The sequence below is a fragment of the Anser anser genome, assembly GCF_964211835.1.
Source record: "Anser anser genome assembly, chromosome: Z".
Classification (NCBI taxonomy): domain Eukaryota; kingdom Metazoa; phylum Chordata; class Aves; order Anseriformes; family Anatidae; genus Anser; species Anser anser.
Genome location: NC_139723.1, coordinates 1,478,320 through 1,499,317, shown reverse-complemented (window position 1 = coordinate 1,499,317; position 20,998 = coordinate 1,478,320). Strand labels below are relative to the sequence as shown.

The window sequence follows — 20,998 nt, the reverse complement described above, 5'->3', positions numbered from 1 at the left end:
TCTTCCTCGTATATGGTGCCCACATACATTCAGATCGCAGTCTGTATTTCCAAGTGGCAGGCTGGCATATTGAATATTTACATACAGTTCAGGGGCATGAAAGTAACTCTGGAAACCTAATAGCTAAACATTTCTATCAGGTTGTGTAAAAACATCCACGCATATTTCTGTGTATGAGAATGATTAATTTTTAACTTCTGTTTTCAGTGAAATGGATGAAATTTGGAGTCTTTTGTAGCTGAATGGGAGGGCTGATAGCCTGGGTTTTTACCCCGTGCACAGAGAACTGTGACTGAACTTAAGGAGTCTTACAGGCTGTTAAAGTAGGAAGAGTAAAATCGGAGTGGGAACGGGAGGCTTGGGTGCTATTCAGTCAGTATTTTATGGCAGGTCCAGACGGACGCAAAAAAAGCTTTGGGGATTTAGGTCCTGCACCGCTGGCCTGGTGTGACTCCAGGTCAGCCCTGAAAATGGGCCCAAACATCTCCACCTTGCACCGCTGAGCAAAGCAATACCCAAATACCCTGTAAAACATGAACAAAGCTTTGGTCTTCCTAAGCCCTCTCCGCCTGACGGAAGGCACAGAACGGGTGATGATGGTAAGAAACGTTTTTATTTTCCTCCCAGCAGAAGGAGAGTTGCAATCGCAGGCTGGGGAAGACAGGTGGTGAAATAGTGCAGGGAAAATGGGTTTTGCAAATCCCAGCAAACTCAGCCGGTTCCAGCGAAACAGCCGCGTGTGCAGAGGGAAGCTATTTTTAGCAGCCGGTCAGGGATCAATGATTGTCCAAAAACAGTAATGCTGCCACGGTTCCAAAATTGTTTCCCTTAAAGTTGGCTTTACACCAAAGGGGAGAGCTCATCTGGGATCCCAGCTGAACACAGGGCCCACACGGCGAGACAATCTGCATATCTGTAGGAGTTGTTTGAGGACAGCACACTGATCTGAATCGTTCAGGAGATTAGAAGAAGGCACAACTCCTCATGTTTTCCTGCACTGTTTTATTTGCAGGACAGAAGGTTAAGCTTCCTAAGATTTTGAGGGAAATGTGGTTTGTGGTGATTGGCAGTAGATGAATATGAAGTGTTTGGGAAATCTTGTGTAGTTGAAAGTAATGCATTAGAAATCCAGGTAGGCCCCGTGGTTTGCAGCTCATTTTTTGTCCTGGCTTCTTTGATAAACAGTTGGCAGAAATGTTACCATTGTGTGGACATCCCACTGATGTGGCAGGTATAAATAGCTGTGTATATCAACGAAAACATTCCTTTTAGTCAGGAGTACAGTATTTCTGCCACTTTACACAGGGACAGCATGGACACAGCTGTCCTCAGACTCTCTCTTCCTCCGGTTAGAAACAGATTTTTTAATTATTATTGTTCTTCCAGAAATACAGTGCAACAATTGCCCAGGTGTGGGAAATGCAGTAAGTTCTGCGTTTCTGCCAGGATCAGGAGGGTCTCTTGTGGTTAGGGGGACAGTGGTGGCTGAGGAAAAGGCATGGGGAGACCTTGGGGATGCCATGCACCTCTTACAGCATTTGCTGACTGTCTTGCCTCCTGTGTCCCTCCTTATACCTGTTGATAGTGAATATTAGGGGTCACCCAGTCAGGGTGGCTGTTTTAGCTCCTTTTCATGGAGATGAATGTGGCTATGGTCTGGTGTGACTGATGGAGCTGGATCCTATGGGATGCAGTAGAAATGGAGGGCAGATGCCAGAAAACTATTGCCTGCATTCAAGCTACAACTACCTAGGAGCCCGCGGCTGCCTCTTCTCCACCGAGAGAAGAACGTCTGGGTCAGGCAAGTTGAGTCTCAGCATATTTCTACGTGAGACTTAAGTACGAACACGGTGTGAGCGGGTGCATTGCTCCCACTCACATCAGGGGATGGAGAGGAGCCTTGGGACCACGTGCCAGTGGTGCCGCCGAGCCGGTCATAGCCTTCTGCTAGGACTTCAGCTCCTTTCCTGCTGACCTCTCTCAGTCTCTTATCCCGGGGGTCTCGGAAGTGCCCTCGTTAATGCACCAGTTCTTTGTGATTGCGCTGACTGGCACCACCCCAGCAGGGGTGTTTAAGGCACTGTATAGATTGTTATGTGAGGCTGCAGATGGAAAAGATCACACAACACGCAAAACGGCAAAATTTACTATTCTGGGCTAGCAAGAACAACTGAAAATCAAATCAAACCTGGCCTTGTGCTTTGAAAGAGATACAGGATTTTGCACCTGCACCCTCATGTTTCTTGGTGCAATACCATGTCCTAGCCAGACATTAATGCTAGGTGGCTAGGTTAGTTTTGATTCCTTTAAGCATTAGCCCAATCCTTATGCACAGTTTTGTCCTTGAATTGGCTATAGTAGAGAATAACAATAATTTGAATAATTTTGTGTAGCTGTCCATTCCTTAAAAAAAAAAAATGCACAAAAATGTTTGTGCATTTGCTCTGCACAAATACTAGAATGTTTTTTTTTTTTCTGTGCAAGAGCCTTCTGCATCTCTCACGACAGCCCCTGCAACCGATTTTTTAAGAAGCAGGCCGAGGAACGGCTACATCTGAAAGGTTTCTGGGTCCCCCCCGCTCCCAGGGCAGGGCGCGGGGGCTCCTCTCGCTGTGCCCCACGGCCTGGGCTGGGCGAGGAGCGCCGCGGGGCTGTGCCTCGTGCCGGGGGAGGACGCGGCCTCGCCCCGCGCAGCCTCCGCCGGGAGGCAGCAGCGCGCCGCGGGGTGTCCCCGTGCGGCCCGGCCTCGGTGGGACGGAAGGAAGGGAGGAAGGGAGGAAGGAGAAGGATGGAAGGAGAAAAAGAAAGCAAGAAAGCAAGCAAGAGAAAGAAAGAAAGAAAGAGAAAGAAAGAAAGAAAGAAAGAAAGAAAGAAAGAAAGAAAGAAAGAAAGAAAGAAAGAAAGAAAGAAAGAAAGAAAGAAAGAAAGAAAGAAAGAAAGAAAGAAAGAAAGAAAGAAAGAAAGAGAAAGAAAGAAAGAAAGAAAGAAAGAAAGAAAGAAAGAAAGAAAGAAAGAAAGAAAGAAAGAAAGAAAGAAAGAAAGAAAGAAAGAAAGAAAGAAAGAAAGAAAGAAAAAAGAAAGAAAGAAAGAAAGAAAGAAAGAAAGAAAAGAAAGAAAAAAGAAAGAAAGAAAGAAAGAAAGAAAAGAAAGAAAGAAAGAAAGAAAGAAAGAAAGAAAGAAAGAAAGAAAGAAAGAAAGAAAGAAAGAAAGAAAGAAAGAAAGAGAAAGAAAGAAAGAAAGAAAGAAAGAAAGAAAGAAAGAGAAAGAAAGAAAGAAAGAAAGAAAGAAAGAAAGAAAGAAAGAAAGAAAGAAAGAAAGAAAGAAAAGAAAGAAAGAAAGAAAGAGAAAGAAAGAAAGAAAGAAAGAAAGAAAGAAAGAAAGAAAGAAAGAAAGAAAGAAAGAAAGAAAGAAAGAAAAGAAAGAAAAAAGAAAGAAAGAAAGAAAAAGAAAGAAAGAAAGAAAGAAAAAGAAAGAAAGAAAGAAAAGAAAGAAAGAAAAAAGAAAGAAAGAAAGAAAAAGAAAGAAAGAAAGAAAGGAAGAAAGAGAGAAAAGAAAAAGAAAGAAAAAGCAAAAAAAAAAGAAAAAAGAAGGCAAGAAAGAGAAAGAAAAAGGAAAAAAGAAAAGAAAAAGAAAAATAAGACAAAAAAGAAAAGAAAAAAGAAAAGAAAAAAGAAATAAAGAAAAAGAAAAAGAAAAAAAGAAAAAGAAAAAGAAAAGAAAAAGAAAAAAAAAGAAAAAGAAAAAGAAAAAGAAAAAGAAAAAGAAAAAGAAAAAGAAAAAGAAAAAGAAAAAGAAAAAGAAAAAGAAAAAGAAAAAGAAAAAGAAAAAGAAAAAGAAAAAGAAAAAGAAAAAGAAAAAGAAAAAGAAACAGAAAAAGAAAAAGAAAAAGAAAAAGAAAAAGAAAAAGAAACAGAAAAAGAAACAGAAAAAGAAAAAGAAACAGAAAAAGAAAAAGAAAAAGAAAAAGAAAAAGAAAAAGAAAAAGAAAAAGAAAAAGAAAAAGAAAAAGAAAAAGAAAAAGAAAAAGAAAAAGAAAAAGAAAAAGAAAAAGAAAAAGAAACAGAAACAGAAAAAGAAAAAGAAAAAGAAAAAGAAAAAGAAAAAGAAACAGAAAGAAAAAGAAAAAGAAAGAAAAAGAAAACGAAAACGAAAACGAAAACGAAAAAGAAAAAGAAAAAGAAAAAGAAAAAGAAAAAGAAAAAGAAAAAGAAAAAGAAAAAGAAAAAGAAAAAGAAAAAGAAAAAGAAAAAGAAAAAGAAAAAGAAAAAGAAAAAGAAAAAGAAAAAGAAAAAGAAAAAGAAAAAGAAAAAGAAAAAGAAAAAGAGAAAGAAAGAGAAAAAGAAAAAGAAAAAGAAAAAAGAAAAAAGAAAGAAAAAAGAAAAAGTGGGCACATGCCCAACCTGTTCTTGTTTTCCTGTGCAGCTGCTCTTAAGTGCTGAGTAACATGGCTGGTATGCGAAGCAAAAGCCGTGCTGGTTTGGTCCTGTCCCTCTGAAGAATTATTATCTGAAGGAATTTAACATATCCTGGCATAGGGTGGTTAAAAGCATGATTTGTATTTTTAAAGAAATAAACTCTTTCTAGTAATAATGTTAGATATTTTCATTGATCTTACATGTGTTAAAGCATCATTATGAAAATTGGGAGAATTTGTATCATTTAGGTGTTATATTTATAGTTATTTAATAGCATTTGCAGTGGCTCTGTGAGTTTCTATCAGAAAACCCAAACTGAGATGCAGCAAGGTTAAGGGAATTTATTACAGAATACACAAGTAATCCTCTGGACATCCCCAGACTCTGCCCTCTTGACACCAGATAAAAGGCCTTCCTTCCAATGCACTTGAAGGTTTGCTTTGTTTGTGCAGAGCAGTTTCATAATTTATGGTGAGTAATCCTCATATATATGTATATATATATATGTGTATATATATATATAAGCCTTTTGTGTTCGTATTTGCTTATTGGGCAAAAGGCAGTGTTTTTGTTTGGCTACACTGTTAAAGAGAGCACACCAAATTCATCTTTTGTCTACGTACATGAGTTTCAGTGTAGGGGCACTGGGAATCATTTTGGTCAGGCACCTCCTGCTTTGCTTGGCTTTGGTTAGTAATTTCCCGTCTTCTGTTCCTAGTCCGTGTTTGTCTTGTGAATTACATTTCCCGTCTTTATGTTTCTCTAAGTGTAATAATGTTCCCTGGGTGATGGAGTACTTGTTTAATTGAATACTATTACAGCTGAGAAGTGCTTGGAGTCATTTATCTTGCTGGACTACCAACGCACTGGAATTTAGTATATTTCCTCTTGCTTTTGTAATTCTATTAGAAAATTCAAAGCAATTTCCTAGTGAAAATGCTACTGCTCAGCAGTATGTCAGTGTGCTCTGTGAGCCTCTGTCGCTATGTTATCTTGCAGACATTTTGCATCCACAGATTTTCCTTTTGCTGCTGTTGATGCACATCAATCATGGGGCCAGCTGTTTCAGTGCGGAATAAGAATCAGGGCCATAAATTTTGGAAAAGGAAAATCGAATTGAGCACGGTGGGAGGAAGGAAAATGCTGTGAGAAAGAGAAAAGAAATACACATATAAAATGAGTATTTATTTTCACTTCTCTGCCAAGAAATCTCAATAAATCTCAATTTTGTATTTGTGTCACATTTATACACAATCTTTATCCAGATCTTTGTATCTGAGAGTGCCACATTTATACATAATGCTATTATGAATATAAGTTTCTGAGTATTCTTGCTGAATGATCGTTTAACTTTCATTTATTTATTTATTTATTTATTTATTTCTGTTGTGAAGAGCTACATTGCTTACCCCGGTATTTTCTGAGGAGAAGCAAGGAGACGTGGTCCCCTCGTACCTTGTTCTGGGCATAGTCAAGTTGTTTGCACAGCAGTCTGTCTTCCACAGCTTATAGCTGCAGCTGGGACATCAGAGCTAAAAATGATCCTTACATACAAATGTATTCCTGAATGTGTTAAACAAGTAGAGTAGTTTGGAAAATCACCAAAAATACCAAATACCAAATAACTAGATGTGAAATGCCATTTTCCTTGCTACAGGTTTCCTTTTTTTTTTTTTTCTTCTTTTTTTTTTTTTTTTTCTGGACTTGTTTTTGGTGGTTCTTTGTTCGTTTTCCTTCTTTGTCTGTTTGTTTCTGGTTCTTCATTATTGAAACACCAGAAGAATGGTTCAAGGGGGAAGTGTTTGGGGCTTTTCCCACCCCAAGATACTCAAACCTCTGAGCAGAAGGTGGTGCCGTGGTGGGACGGGACGCGGACGGGCGTTCCTGGTGCCTCCTGCAGAGGGGAGACGTGAGGTCTGCCTGTGAGGTGGCTGTTCCCCCTTCCCAAACAGAAGTGAGGAGGTTGGCTCTCACTCATGAAAACTCAGTGGACGTAGATGCCAATTCATGTCACTGTATCCTCAGGTAGTTTGAACTTTGCCAAAATGGAGCTTTTGCAGAATTCCTGTGTTTTCCTGCGATGGGAGAGAGGTCTGCAGGGGTGCCCCAGGCCAGGGGCTGTGAGGTGGTCGCAGCGCAGCACCCTCAGGTCCCACCTCTCACGGGCCCAGTGCTCAGCTCCCAGCTGCGCTGAAGCTGCGCTCCTGCCCCCTCTTGCCCCTCATGCCCACCTTGCCCACGGCTGCACGTCCCAAAGGGACGTGCCTCAGAGCTCAGTGGGGCATCAGGAAAACAGCCACGACCAGCAAAATCTGCTGTACGTGTCAGAGGGATCCCATTGCGCCATTGCTGCCTTGCTCACAGCAGGCTTTCTGCATACAGACTGTGACCTTTCCTTTTTTTTTTTTTTTTTTTTTTAACTTTAATCTCAGTTTCAGGAATGAGCTGTGTCTGAGACATTATCAGTGGGGAGGAGAAGGAAGCAAACCATGGTTTTGGGGAAGCTGTCCCTGGAGAGACAGCCTGCCCTTGTGCAACAAGTTGTCCCACCCTCTCCGGCTGAACAGCACATGTTACTCAGAGCTCAGCCTCTGCTTCCTCCAGCAGCTTCTTCCCATGCCCCTGAAGGCTTCCCCCTTGCTCTCTAAAAAGAAAAATTCCCCAAACTGGCTTCACAGGTTGGGTGTTCTGAAAGGCAGCGAGACTGTCGGAAGTTGCTGGCTCGGGTGCAAGGAGCTACCAGCACCATGTGCCTGAACCCACCCATAAAAACCTGAAGCAAACATTTGGGGTGTGAGAGCTGGGCCGGGAGCCCAGGGGTGGTGGGAGAGGTTCAGTAATTCAGGTTTCCTAATGACAGAAGAAAGTCACAGTGAAGTGGGGATGTGCTAGGGACATAACAGTCCCAAATGGTGCTGGGGAGGCTTGGGTCAGGCATTAGGAAGATTTTTCTCCATGGAGGCCGTGGTCAAGGATTTAAACAGGCTGCCCAGTTAGGTGCTGGAGTCCCAGTCCCTGCAGCTATTTAAGAGGTGTGTGGACATGGCACTAAGGGACATGGTTTGGTGGTGGGACTCAGTAAACCTGATGATCTTGAAGTCCTTTTCCAACCTAGATCACTCTACGATTCCACAACCTCAGTTTGCTCTTGTCCTCCTGTCGAACCAGGGTGCGATGCTAGTGGAAGGGGCTCCGTCAGCATGTCAAATGCACCCTGCCCCTCATGGGGCGTGAAAGCTGGGGTGCTGCTCACATCCCCATCCCCAGCACAGCGTACTGCCTCCCAGCCTCCGCGCTGCCTGCAGAGGGCCGCCGTTCACACGGAGAGGAAGCTTTGTCCACCCAGAGTCACACCTGGGAAATCCTTTGTGCTGAAGTTGGATGAGACTCCTTCCCTGGACTGTGCCTTTTGATGTTTGTGCTCTTTGTTTTTAAGCGTAATAGTCCTTTACAGCAATGAGGCACAGGGTGTCCTACTTTAAAATGATTTTGCATCCTCAAAAGGGAAGAAGAAAATATGGCGTGTATACTAGAGATAGTCACGCTGAGGATTTCTGTCTCACCTTTTTTTGTGTGTTTCTTTCTTTCTTTCCTTATTTATTTATTTTGTTGTTGTTTGGTTGTTGTTGTTGTTTGGTCATTACAGAGGGCTTCTCTTGTAGTGATTCTAGTATTACAGAGAAAATGACTTATTTTTAAATGTATCAGAAAGAAAATGCTGTACCGCACTAGAGTGACAAGCGTTTTGCACACAAAGAAATTAGAAGCATTTCAGACTGCGCTGTTGCGTAAAGTCCGGAACTCCTGTAAAGAGATGCTGTGTCACAGTATCACAGCAATAAACATCTTTAACATGGAGATAATTATGGGGCACGATCAGTGGCTGCACCTACCTTTCACTCTTGGCTGGAATCAGCAGGAAAAAAATATTTTTTAGAATAAATGATGAAGGTTGAAGGGGCTTAATTACATTACTGCTTGCCCCAGTTGGTGGACATGTCCATAGTCTGACGTGGTAGACAATACCCCTTGGCAGCCTGCACGGAGGACATCAGCCTGGCCTCAGTTTGTTTTTGCAGCAGATGTTCATGTAAATAGTCACCAAGATCCGGGACTCAATCTGCAATTATTCTTGAGCAGCAGGGTACTCGCCATTGCACAAGGAACAATAGCCCAGTGGCTAATTACAAACGGGCTTTCCAGCCTTCCGTGCGCCAGATCTCCTGGTTTGCAGGCACCTTGGGGCTGGCTGCTGCCAGCAGTTGCCACAGTGTGTGTCCGTGTTCCTCCCCTGCTTCCTCCTGTTGTTCCTGAAGAGTGAAGAAGCGAAGCCCTGCTTTCCCCAGGCTCTCCGCTGCCCCGAGGGGTGCTGGGGGGCACTGGGGGGCTCGTCTCTCTCTGGGCCAGCCCTCACCTCCTGACTCAGCCCCCGAGGGATCTGGTTCTGCTCTTTGCAGGATGTGGAAGCAGAAAATTCCAGTCCGGGTTTATTTCTTGTTTTCAGAATGAATCTTTGCCTAAAATTGCCGTGGAACTTCTAAAATAATCTTTAAGATGAGTTGTCCTATGGACTTACACTTTGCCACGGACTCCCAGTAGTAATCTGATTTTTTCCAGACACACAAGACTGGGGGTGAGGTGTGAGGTAGCGGAGAAGGCAAGGGTTGAGCACTGTGTTTTGTATGGGTGAGTTTACATTTCAGTGGGGGTGCAGAAAACCAAAGTGTCTAATTCGTTTAATGCACACAGCAGCAGGTGGCTCAGAAAGAAGAAATAAGGACCAGTGCCTCTGAAATTCTCCTCTTACACTGTGTAAAGGCTCTTCCAAAGTTTGTACCCCAGAAAACATGAGAGGCAATGTGCTTTTTACTTCATCGAAGTCTGCTCCATACTAGAAGACATTGGGAATTTACGGGGCAGTTGTGTAGGTCCGTATCTCCTCTCAAGCAGCGTGTAAGCCGTAAGTGGCAAAACAGAAGGGCAAAGGTGGTTGCTTGCAGCGCATTGCCGCCCGTATTGCTAGGGCTGGAGCACCTTCCTAAAGCTGGCAGGTCGTGCTGCAACGATTTGAAGTGCTCCTGCCACGGGTGGCATAGCTATCTGGTTTGTTCATGCACAAACAGGAAGAGTTTTCTGATTACGAGAACCAAGCGCAATTAATATATTAGGTGATTCAGCTCTTCCCCTTTGTTTACGGCAGAGCTGCATCACGCCGGGAAGTGCTGTTAGGTCATGATGCGAGGGAGGCAGAGCAAGGTGTGCAAATATTTATCAGTGTGGCTTTTCTGTTCAGGAGCTGTTGACAGGGATAAATAATGATAAATAATCATGGAAAAAGCACCCTGCCAAACTACCTGAGGATGCTCCTTTTGCTGCTCCTTCCTCCCCAGCCACTTCCATATGCTGAGCTGTTTCCACGGTATGCACCCTGGCTTGTGTCTCATTAGGATTTATTTATTTTTTTTCCCCGAGATTTTGCCAAAGATTTTCTAAGGCCCAGGATTTTCATGCGAGACAGTTGCACTCGCAGTTCCCCAGCTGGCCATTATTTAATTTCCTATTTTCTTTCTTTTTTTTTTTTTTTATTTCTATTTTTTCTATTTTCAGTCCCAGCAGCTGCTGGCAGTGGACCTCAACTGTGCGCAGCGGGGCAGCTGGGGATCCGTGCTCCCTGTGCCTGGGTGCGACACGGCAAAGCTGCCACACGGCTTTGAGATCCGAGCACGCGGAGCCCGGGGAGGCAGAAAGAAATTCAGCAGCCCTTGACCTCCAACCAACAAACCGTGTTGTCCCTCCCCGAGGCAGGCTGGCCTGCTCTCTTTACACAACGTTACGCCTCCGAAAAGGTCTGGCAGTCCCTTCCAGCAAGTGCTGGGTCACCGCCTCACACCACCTGCGGTCTGGCAGGGAGCTTTCCGTGGGTGGGCCTCAGGCAGCTTCCACACAGACCCCGAGATCCCCGGGGCTGTGGGTCCAGCTCCCCCTTTTGAAAAGGAGAAACTTCACCCCTGCTGCGGGCACAAGGCAGGCCCAGCGTGGTCAGAGAGAAGCAGGATCCTGCTCTGCGTGGGCAAAGCGAAGAGGCCTGGTGCTCGCGCACCCGTGCTTGGCAGGAGTGGCCTTGTGCAGAGGGATGGGGCCGCGGCCTCCTGTGGTGTGCCTGAGCTGGCTACCCGTCCGGGCCGAAACGGGCCCGGGCTGCTTATATAGGATCTAGAAAAATGCATCACATTTTCTGCTGAAGGTGTTTTTGTCTTCACCTCAGTGTGATTTGTAACAGCCTGAACGTGCCACAGGGCCCTGACACAAGGCCGGTCCTGCCCGTGGGCCTTCGGGTAGGAGCAGGCTGGGCTTCGGGACACCTGGGGAAAACTGAACCTGTTGATAGGCAGCGCTCAGCTCGTCCCCCATTGCGAAGAGCTGTAAATATCCTCGTGGTAGTTTGACACTGTACCCTGGTAAAACATGCAACCCTGCGCCTGGCTGCACTGAGCAAACACAGGGAAAGGGTAAATCCTAGCAGGGAGCCCGCCGGTTTTTGGCAACGTGGCCGAGAAAGGCGAGCTAACCTGCTTCCACTCATGGCAGCAGGGGCTGCGACTTTTTAGAAGTCTTCCTGGGACCATCTCTGTTTGATTGCTCTCATCTCCTTTCTCCTCTGGTATTCTGATCCCTTGCTGCGTGCTTCTCAAAGTGCTTCATCCAGTGAGGAAAGAGCCTTGACATCTGCTCGAATGCCCTGTGGTACTACAGCGAGCTGGAGGTTTTGTTGCAGGGGGGAAGAGGGAGTCTAACAGCGTCAGGGGCTCCGTGATAGAGGGTGTCTCCCTGTGTAGGTGCCTGGATTCTCCCTGGTATGCCACCAAAAGTACCTTCTCATAACTTCTTTTTCATTATTTGTCTTCTACAGCTGAGGTAGGAGGGAAGGAAGGAAAAGCGTTGTTAGCCACTTTTGACCACATCAGGCAATTTGGGTTGAAAAATTTGGCTCTGTGGGTACCAGAATTAATGAAGCCCAACTTCCTACAGGTTCATCTTTTGTGGCTGGTTATCACTGGGGCATCTAAGAGGGATGAATGATCTGATTAATTCTTTTCCTGCTGCTGAAGGAATTTATTTATTTCTTTATTTCCTTCCTACCAGGTTTTCCCTCTGAAATGCAGCAGGGCATGAGTTCGCTCTGCTGAGGTCAGCAGCTGACAACGCTGTCAGCACAGATGGTATCAGCACTGTGAATGCCCCAGGTGATTTGTAAGAAGAAAATAATTTTTGAAACTGACGCCCTCTGGAGGGGAGGGGGACACTTGTAACTAATTCCCCTTCAGAAAGCACCAGCTTGGAAACGAGAGGAGAAAAGACATTGGGAAGAGGCATCTTGCATAAAGGTGTTCAGAAGGTCTGTGGATTACTGCCCACGTGTAATTATGCCCAAAATGTAATTATTAATGCTTTGTTATCAACACTACTGTGGGGACTTAATGAGTTAATGAAGAAATCCTGTAAAATCAACCCTGGAAGATAGACGGAGCTTCTTTTTAGGAAGAAAAAACACCCTATATTTCTTTGAAATATTAGGGAAGAAAAATCCAATTTCATGTTTTCCATAATTAGTTGGGGATGGAGGGGATCGAGTTTAAATAAAACCATGTACGTACTCAGGAATGCCTCTTCTTGTCACACAATCCTGTTCGCTGCCCGTGGCAGGCATATCCTTGTGACCCTTGCTGTTGCTCCTGAGATTATTTCTCATGGCAATGCCCCGTATAAGACTGTGAGGGAATCGGAGATAGTCACTGTTGGAAACAGTGTGAACGCAACCTGTTCCTTCCCTCAGCTGCCAGGCCCAGGAGGAAAACAAACATTGCGGTGTGCACTTGCTCCGAGGAACGTCATTACTGGGAAGGCTGCTGGTGGCAGGTGCAGCTGGGGGCCCCCCTCGGAGTTTACATAAAACAGCTTTTTCTGCCCCGGAACACGAGCGTGAGTTGTCGACACGCAGGTCGTGGCCCCATGGGAAGGAGGGCTGCTAGCTTTTGTTGGCCAGTCCAGGGAACTTCTGTGCATTTTTTTTTGTTCAGACATCGCTCTTCCAGCTACGCCTCAGCCCGAAGCACATGGGCGTCCTCAGGAGACGGGGCCTGGAGAGATCCAGAGCCCTGGCCAGAAAGGACCGGTGCTCTCGGTCTGCTTCCTGGTTGCTCTATCTCAAGATGCCTTCGTAGCAGAAACACCCAACAACAGAGGTGTGTTGTTTTGTCAACCAGAGAAAATTCACAGTGTAAAAGCACGTCTCTGTGTGCTTCGTCACAACCGTGGCCTCTAATTCTGGCCCTCGGCTAATTCTATTAATTAATGTGGTCACAGGGAGATCAATGAACAAGCAGACTTCCAGCTGGTTGCAGCAAAAGACAATCAACATAAGCCCTCTTTGAATCACATACAAGTGTGGTATTGGCTGTTGGGATCGCTCTCCTCCTGTTTTAACTTTTCTCTCAGCAGCATTTCAGCTAAAATGCTTGCAAACAACAAGGACACGTTACCTTTTTTTTTTAATGTTGTTAGTGCAATTTTTTGGTTTGTAGTGGAAGTAGGAAAAAAAGAGAAAAGATGATGAAACACCCGTAGCCAGCAAAAAAAAGAAAGCAAATATACCCTATGTTAGGTGTGCTTTTGACACTGATATAAGAGGTGGCTTAAGAGAGCATCAGGAAAAACGGAAGAGTAGATTCTGAGTAAACTGGTTATTTAAAATGTGAACTGATGGTCACTAAAAATTCCTTTTTGTCAACGGCAGTTTGCTGAAACTGAAGAAAAAATGCTGTGTTTCTGGAAGGCACTTGTGATACTCTGCTCACGGGGAGCTGCACCAAATAGAAGGACTGTGCACCTTTTCAGGTAATCTGAAGAACCTGTTTATGCAGGATGCTGGCTGATAGCGGCTGAGGACGGGGATCTTCCATGCAGTAATCAGCCTGCTTGCCCACAGCACTCGCCAGCAGGACTCCAAGCCTTTCAGAAAGACCGAGATAAAAGATGAGGAGATGTCTGCTCCCCACACCCATGCGGCTCCTGGCCTCTTCGCTGGGATGTGCTGAGCGAGGAGCTCCCAGAGAGGCACCGCTGGCTCCTCGGGGCCGCCCCGCTTCCCTGTGTCACAGCACGGAGGTGGCAGCTCCTCCTGTGCTTTTCGGCCGGTGTCCTGTGCGTGTTGGTGCGTTGGATGCCCTGTACGCAGCTCGCAGAGGGTTTCCCACGAAAGGGAGATGAGACAGCCTTGGTCTGCTTGCCCCCTAGAGCAAGGTTTTTATGGGAAGAGAACAACACTGGGCAGCGCCCAGTGCCGCTGTTAGTGGCATCCTGTAACCAAACAGGCACCTCCTTAGATGTCTGAGCCTGAGCATCTCCTGTGGGTGCTCTCCTCTGTTCTTGTAGGCTGGAGCGATCGGGGGCCTGTCCTGCGTGCCACTTTCTGGTGCCGTGACGGGGATCCTCTGCGGAGTGCTGCCTTACTCAAGGCTTTGGAGGTCAACATCCTACACTTGGCTGTTTCTCTCTCCGTGGCTCCTGTGTTTCCCTTATTTTATACCACGAAGATTCCCACAGCTCAGATCTCTGGCATGGATGCTGGATGTCTTATTGGGCGACCGGTGACTGCACAATACTTTGGTCTCATTCTGGCTTGGCAAACGTGAAAGAATTTCACAACCCCAGCAGGAGAGTGGCTCTGGCAACAGCGTGTGCCTGATAGGAGCAGTCAGACGTATCACGCATGGGAGCAGGTGCCTGCAACGCCCTGCTCATTAGCTGTGTGCGGTGGCGTGGCAGTGGTGAGCGTGGGACGTGAGCAGCAGGCTGCTCAGGCAGTGCGGCGATGGTGACCTGGGGTGTGCACGAAGCTCCCGAGTCAGGAAGTACAGGTCTGGATGCCACTGTCGGCCTTTCCTGGGTGCTTTCACTGGAAAAACACAGCATGTGCTCTGAAACACTGCCACTGTTTGCCCACACCGTGCCATTGTTCACCAGTCAACGTTACAGGAAGCTAGGAAGGACAACTCAGTGCACAATGCTCCGCGATTTTCTGCATTACCTGTATCTGCTTCTTACAGCGCTGCAGGGTATTCCAGGGGCCACCTTCCTCTTGCTTCTCTGGAAGCCCTTTGTCCCTTTTCTGCTGAGCTGCAGGACCGCCAGCAGTCTCCAGCCCCCTGCTGTGCCCTTCTCATCCTGTGCTCTTCTGGCACTGCCCTCGATCCAGAGGAGCTTTATCAACACCAGTCTCACTGCATTTTTCTTTGCCTGTCAGCCTTTTCCACTTGTTCTGAGAGTGAGTGCCATTTCAGCCCAGGCTCCTGTTAAGTCTGCTTTATCTTATCTTTGCTGTCACACCTGTAAGCCCATGAGAACCTGCTCACCTTCTTCTCCCTAAAAGCCTGCATGGTGAAACTTTGATGGCATGCTGACAAAAAACGTGCGACTGCAAGTGGTTTCCTGTGGGAAGAGCTGGACGGATGGTCAGAAGTCTTGCAGGTGACAGGATGCTTCAGAGGGAGGCAGCCTTGGTTTGGAGGCTGCGGCACGGTGCTGAGCCAGCTGTGTGCTGCAGCCATCGGTGCTTCCCCGGGGCTGGTTCGTGCCTGTGTCACACCAATGGTAGCAGGGGAAGGGCTGATAGCAGAGGGCAAGTGACATAGTGTTTGCTGTCCTTTTTTTTGGGGGGGCTGAAAGACAGGCTTCTGGTCAAAGTTTTACAGGCTTGTAGTTATTTTTTTTCTGCTCTGTTTCAGCATTTTTGGCTTTCCTGTGAAGAGATGTTCTCTGGGCTTTTTTTTTTTTTTCCAGGTGTGAGTAGTATCCAGTATTGTTACTAATAAAACGGGTATGTTAAAAGCATGCACTTCATTGTCTTCAAGGTGTTCTTAGCCTGTGCACGTGGCTGAAGTGTTTAGACAGGAGGAGGAGGCTCAGGCATAGAGGTGGAGGAAAACACGTTCCTAAAGCATAGAGACCCTCCTCTTCTCCCCATACCCTGCTGCAAAGGCCAGGGAAAGTGTGTAGGATCTGTTAACCTCACCCCATCCCTGCTGAGAAACCGGCAGGCTGCTGGGTTGGGTGCACCTCGGGCACTGCCAGGGACTTGGAGGGGGCTTGGGACTCCAGCTTCTTGCACACCGGGGGGCTCCACCGTGCGCGAGCAGCACGGGGAAGGTGGATCTGCCCGGGTTTGGGGTTGGTGACTGGGGGAAGAAGGCCAGGTGCTTCTTAATCGGGAAGATTTTTCATGCAATCTGGACAATTCACCTAGGGAAGTCGAGGTGAGGACGAACACACAAAGTTCTCAGCGGTCTTTGTTCAGGATGAAGGCAGGAGTGCTGGCTGCAGGCAGCGTGTGTAACCAGCGATCGCATCGATTCTTTTAAACATCCAGTCACGCTCAGGTAACTAGCAAAAAACAGCTGAAAGAGCCTGAACCGTGGCAGCCCCATTATCTGTGCAAGGCAGAGAAGCTCAATTTCGTACATGAGATATTTATAAAGACCGTGGTGTCTTTTTACGTACGTACATGCTGCTTCCTGTGATGAGGGCCTTATCAGTGCCTTACGATCTAGCTGTTTTCTGACACTGCAATTACTCTCCAAGCAATGAATTGAGGCAGTTGGAGCACCAAAGAAAGCCGGAGCTGGCGCAGGCTGTGTTTATCAAGCTGCCAGAAAATCCACTGCTTTTCTGCCAGCCTGCCGTGTGACACGCACGCCCTGACCACGCTCCGCGGGGAAAGCTCTGCTCCGCACCTCGGAGCACCCCGGCTGGGGTCGGTGTGGGTCAGAGAGGTGCTGACACCCGCAGCATGATGCCCAGAGAGCAATTTCATCTTAACATTGCATTTTTAACCTGGTGTTAGGGTTATTAATGGAGATGCCTTCAGCATCTTGAAGCTGATGCCAGCTGATCCGCAGGCCCCAGCTCAGCATCCCATCAGTGACAGATCCAGAGCAGGAATCCCAGCTCCCCGATGCATTACCGAGCGCCAAGCCAAGGCACAGCCCTGGTGTTGCTCCTAGGCTTACCACAGCACCAGAAGTCCTCCAGCATTAAGGCTCCATCCACACGGAAAACATGACTACATCTGCATGTGTCATCAAAATTTAAGCTTTTACACATGGTAAATGTAACTTACTGGGTTGGTAACTTTTCAAAGCGAGAACTTCAGAAGTGTTTAGGTTTTAGGGTTTCAAAGAGTGTGTGGTTTCTGGAGGGGTGTTGTCTTGTTTTTGGTTCGGTGTCAAAACGACAGCCAGAAATGCACAGGACTACTACACGCGCAGAATTTACACATCCAAAAAGCAGTTTAAGGGCAGAGTGAAACGTGAGCCAGAGTAAAGATACCTGCTTCTAAACCCTTCATTCATGCATCGGTTTTGCATTTGTAACCAACTATTACCTGCGGGGAGCAACGCAAGCATCCAGTACTAACAGTTACTGACCAACAGGCAAGCAAGCTCTAGAGCAGAAGAGCCTGAAATTCAGCCAACAGCGAGGAGACCTGGGAGAACGCTGCCACCTCACCTCTGGCCGTGCAGTGCTGGGAAAAAAGCCCCGTGGCCCTGGACAGTTTTCCAGACGCTCTGTTTTTCTGGACACGAGTGTTTTGCGAGGATGGTGTGCCGTGCTTTGTAATGCAGAAGCAGAGACAGGAGTAGGAATAACAGCCACTGCAATTTGGCATGTGAACATTTTGCTCTTTCAGGTTAGGAATTGCTCTCAGCATCACAAAATGAGGATCAAGGGTCATCTCCAGCTGAGGAACGGGAAGAGAAAGAGGCCAGATGTTAGGCTTGGGTGAAAGAAGGGAGACTAGCTGGAAGCACAAGACAACTGGAGCAGGGTGCTCAGTCGAGGCTGGCACAACGCAGCTCCTGCTCTCCACCACCATTTTTCTCACTTCCATGCCCCTCAGCAGCAGGACATGGTGGCAAGGTGACGGGCCACCCACGCCCGAGGAGAGCCACCCCCAGACAAGGACAGGCCCACACCTCAGTGTTGCAAAGTCAACATTTTATTGAACCTAAGTTGATGCAGAACAGAGGGGCAACAACGGCTCAAGTGTTCATTGACAGAACGCCCCAGGGTCTTTCATGTAGAGTTTTAATACAGTTGGTACAGAAACGATTGAAAAAGTTTTAGAATACTCTCCAATTCAGCAAGGGGGATTCACAGCCCTGCTGTAAGCCTTCATGTTCCCAGATGCTGTCCTCCTTTGGACAATTCCATATCCTTGCCCAGAAGGCGGCTACGGAATTGCTGCCCACATCCCTCTCCCCTCAGGTACACAAACAGAGGAAAGCAAAACTTACGAAAAGAATCATACTTCAAAGCAGCCATAGATCTTCACATGAATCAACATTTACATATCCAGAAAGACTGGTTGTAACATCACTATTTTAAAAAAGCTAACGTATGAGCAAAGTTACAATATCGACACCTTAACCTGAATTCTCTTTAAAACATGTTGAAGCAACTTTGCCTCTATGACTTACCCATGTGTTTCACAAAACACTTGCAAAATATTATTATTATTACTTTTTGGTAATTGACAAGGTCAAACGAAGGCTCAGAAGCAGTCAAGAGTGATCTGCTTCCTGTGATAGTTTGGAGATACTGTTCTGAGACAGTTTTCTTTGGGCATAGATTCCCTCCCCCAAACTATAGCAAGACTGGAACACAGTCATCCTCTGATTTTTTTTCAGTCATCTGGACAGGCTGATGCCTCCCTCTTGACTACATGTTTTTTCAAGCCGCGGTGAGATCCAGCTTCCAAGCAGGAGCACATGCAGCTGCCCCTTCTCTACATCAACTGTTCGCTCTGGGCTTGCTGTAACCCCAGCCACGATGACACCATCTGCAGTGCTTGTTCCTCGGAGCGAGCTGGACACTTGCATGGGACAGGCAATACAGTCACAGGCCCAGCTTCAGTGGGTTCTCTGTATCTGACGAACAGGAACAACAGCTCAAGGGAAACAAGAGATACGTATTGCAAAACAGTGCTGTAAATCTGCATAGGCTGTTGGGTATACTTGCAAGGCTTAAGAAATGCTCAATGCAAATGGGCAAAACCTTCAATTAAGGTCTTTACAGTAGCTTGTCAGGTCTCATGATTATACACAGTGGACCTCTCAAGTACATTAATCCCCAGCAACAGATACACAGGCTGTAAACCAGAAGATGCATGCAAATACAGATCAATCTTTTTCTCATAAAAGGAGAAAAAATAGTTAACGACACTGGGTCTCAGTTACACAGTGGTAGCACTACAAATGGTAACAACGCAGCTGTAGAGCAGCACTGCACGTACCACAGTGGCAGCTAAAGTCAGATCTGTGCATACAGTTTAGATAAAGAGCACTGCCAGGGTGGGTCCCGATACCAGCAGCTTCCCCTTACTTTAATCTGAGCAGCTGCTTTGTTTCTGGGTTGAAACGGAGCCATCCAGTGCAGCTACAGTGCAGTCAGCAGCCCCCGCACTCAGACCTGGGCACTGCTGTGTGCATGCTCAAGATCAAGCTCCATCTTTGGGCCCAGAGGAACGCAGCTCTTGACGGGAAGCAAGAGGTCTCCCCTTCACTTTGCCATTTGAAATGTGCAGTATAAGCCAAGGGACTCAGAGCCAACTTGGTCTCAAAATACGTAACAGAAGTATAGTGTTCATGCAAGAGAAGGGAAGATGCCTCTTGCACGCTATTTCATCTTCACAAACGGAAGGTATCTGAACCCACAAATTTAAGGCAAAAATTCATATCCCCATTTACCTGAATGCATATTTTCTGACAAATCTCAAACATTTTCTGGTTTACAGTGACACACAACATTTTTATTTATTTATTTATTGTTATGCTGGAGATAAAGTTTATTGAAGATACTACCACAATTTTGGCAAATATTCCAAAACCAGATTTGTAAACATAATGCTTCCCTTTTCAATTGGCAGCATTTTGAAAAGACAAAAACAATAAAACAAAGATTTTGCTCTATTTTGACCAGATAACCTGTGTTTTCACATGACAAAGCAAGCAATAGTTTAAATCAAAATAAACCAAAAACTGCATGAAATGAAAGTTTGTGCTGTTTGGTGATCACAGTATTTCATAGTTAAATACATCTGTTTGTTACATTCCTGGCACCCAGGACAAAAATCTTTAAATATACATTTCATGTAGGCAATAGCTTCTTTGCATATCTCTCTTCAAAAAATACTTTATAGCAGTATATAAATAGGTAACCTACATGCTTAATTTTATATTCTTGCCCCAAAACTATATATCTGTTTAATTTTTGTAAAGTATCGATTTTCCCAACATTAATAAAGCTGACAAACTATTGAAATGAAAATGTTTTCATCTTCCATAATAGAAGTAGCAATTTTATAGGAAAAAACCTACAGCAACACTCATCAGTTGTTTTAACCTGAGCGTTTGGCCTACTTAGAGTAGCAGCTTTTTTTTTTTTAATTTTTATTCCCCATCACGCATGCTCACACCCACACATTCTTGCACGCACACAGTACAGGCACACACTTTCAGACACTGGTAGGCCACGTAGTGCTTCCCAGGTGCTGCAGAGAAGTGGGAAGCAGTGTAGCTAATAATTTAACTACACTAAATACACACAAGCAAACACCTTAAGGCAACCATTGCAATGGGGGTTTGAGTTGCAGTGATGAGTTTCTGTTGTAACAAGTATGGGCTGTATATAGCACTTATATACATGCCTCTTTAACCCTCCAAAACAATGTGTTTTTTTTTTTTAATTTTTTTTTGTGCAAATTTCTAAACCTTCTACCATTTAAGGCAAAGAGTTTGCATTAACAAGAAAGGTCAGAAAAATAGCCTTATATTTATCCAAAAGTACTTCAGTTTGCTACAATATTTTCTTAAAATGTGCACAACCTCATAGTAGATGTTGTGCTGGGATCCCAGCACCTACTAATAAGATGGATTTCAATGGACAAACGTAAGTCTTGAAGAAAAGAAGGGACCAGAAAAAGCAGCTTCAAATATGCATATAAGCAACACCAACAACAACAGAAGTAGTCAACTCAAGTATACTAATACTGAAACTTTTGTAATGCAAAAGTTCTAGCCTCTTAGAATCTTAGAGCAACTCATCTGGAATTTTAAATAAATAAGCTTCTGGTCATTCACATGTTCTGGTCCAAGCAGAAGACTAGTGCCATGACTCTGCTTGCCGTTGGTCAAATTCACCTATAAGTCTTTTAATATGAGACAGCTTGTTATGTAGATATTCACATCTATATTTCTCTTCATGGTAGTTGGGGCTAGACTGCAAAGATAAAAAGAAAATTAGGGCATGAAAATATTTCTGAGTTTAGTATTTCACATCCTTTGCTTAAAAATGGCCTCAAGCCCATCTCAGCAATTTCTAACTCCCACAGACCTTGTGTTATACATACCTGTTGTATCTTTCGATACTCTTCTAGGACTTCCTCGTGAAGGATCTTCAAGGAAAAAAAAGTGAAGACAATAATGAAGAACTTTTCACTGCTATTAGAAAATGCAACTATGTAAAGC

The 20,998-nt window shown here is 45.3% G+C and overlaps 1 protein-coding gene across 3 annotated transcripts in view; it reads right to left on the bottom strand.

The window, feature by feature from the left end:
* Positions 1 to 17,451: 17,451 nt before the first annotated feature.
* ELL2 (elongation factor for RNA polymerase II 2) overlaps positions 17,452 to 20,998 on the bottom strand; it is a 43,547-nt gene continuing 40,000 nt past the window's right edge. For all 3 annotated transcript variants that reach the window (XM_083816186.1, XM_083816187.1, XM_083816188.1), the window contains 2 exons: positions 20,881 to 20,925; positions 17,452 to 20,750 (listed from right to left, as the gene is read on the bottom strand). In XM_083816186.1, coding sequence (XP_083672312.1) covers positions 20,634 to 20,750; positions 20,881 to 20,925 — 162 coding nt within the window. In that variant the 3' untranslated portion in view covers positions 17,452 to 20,633. The remainder of the gene's footprint in view (positions 20,751 to 20,880; positions 20,926 to 20,998) is intronic.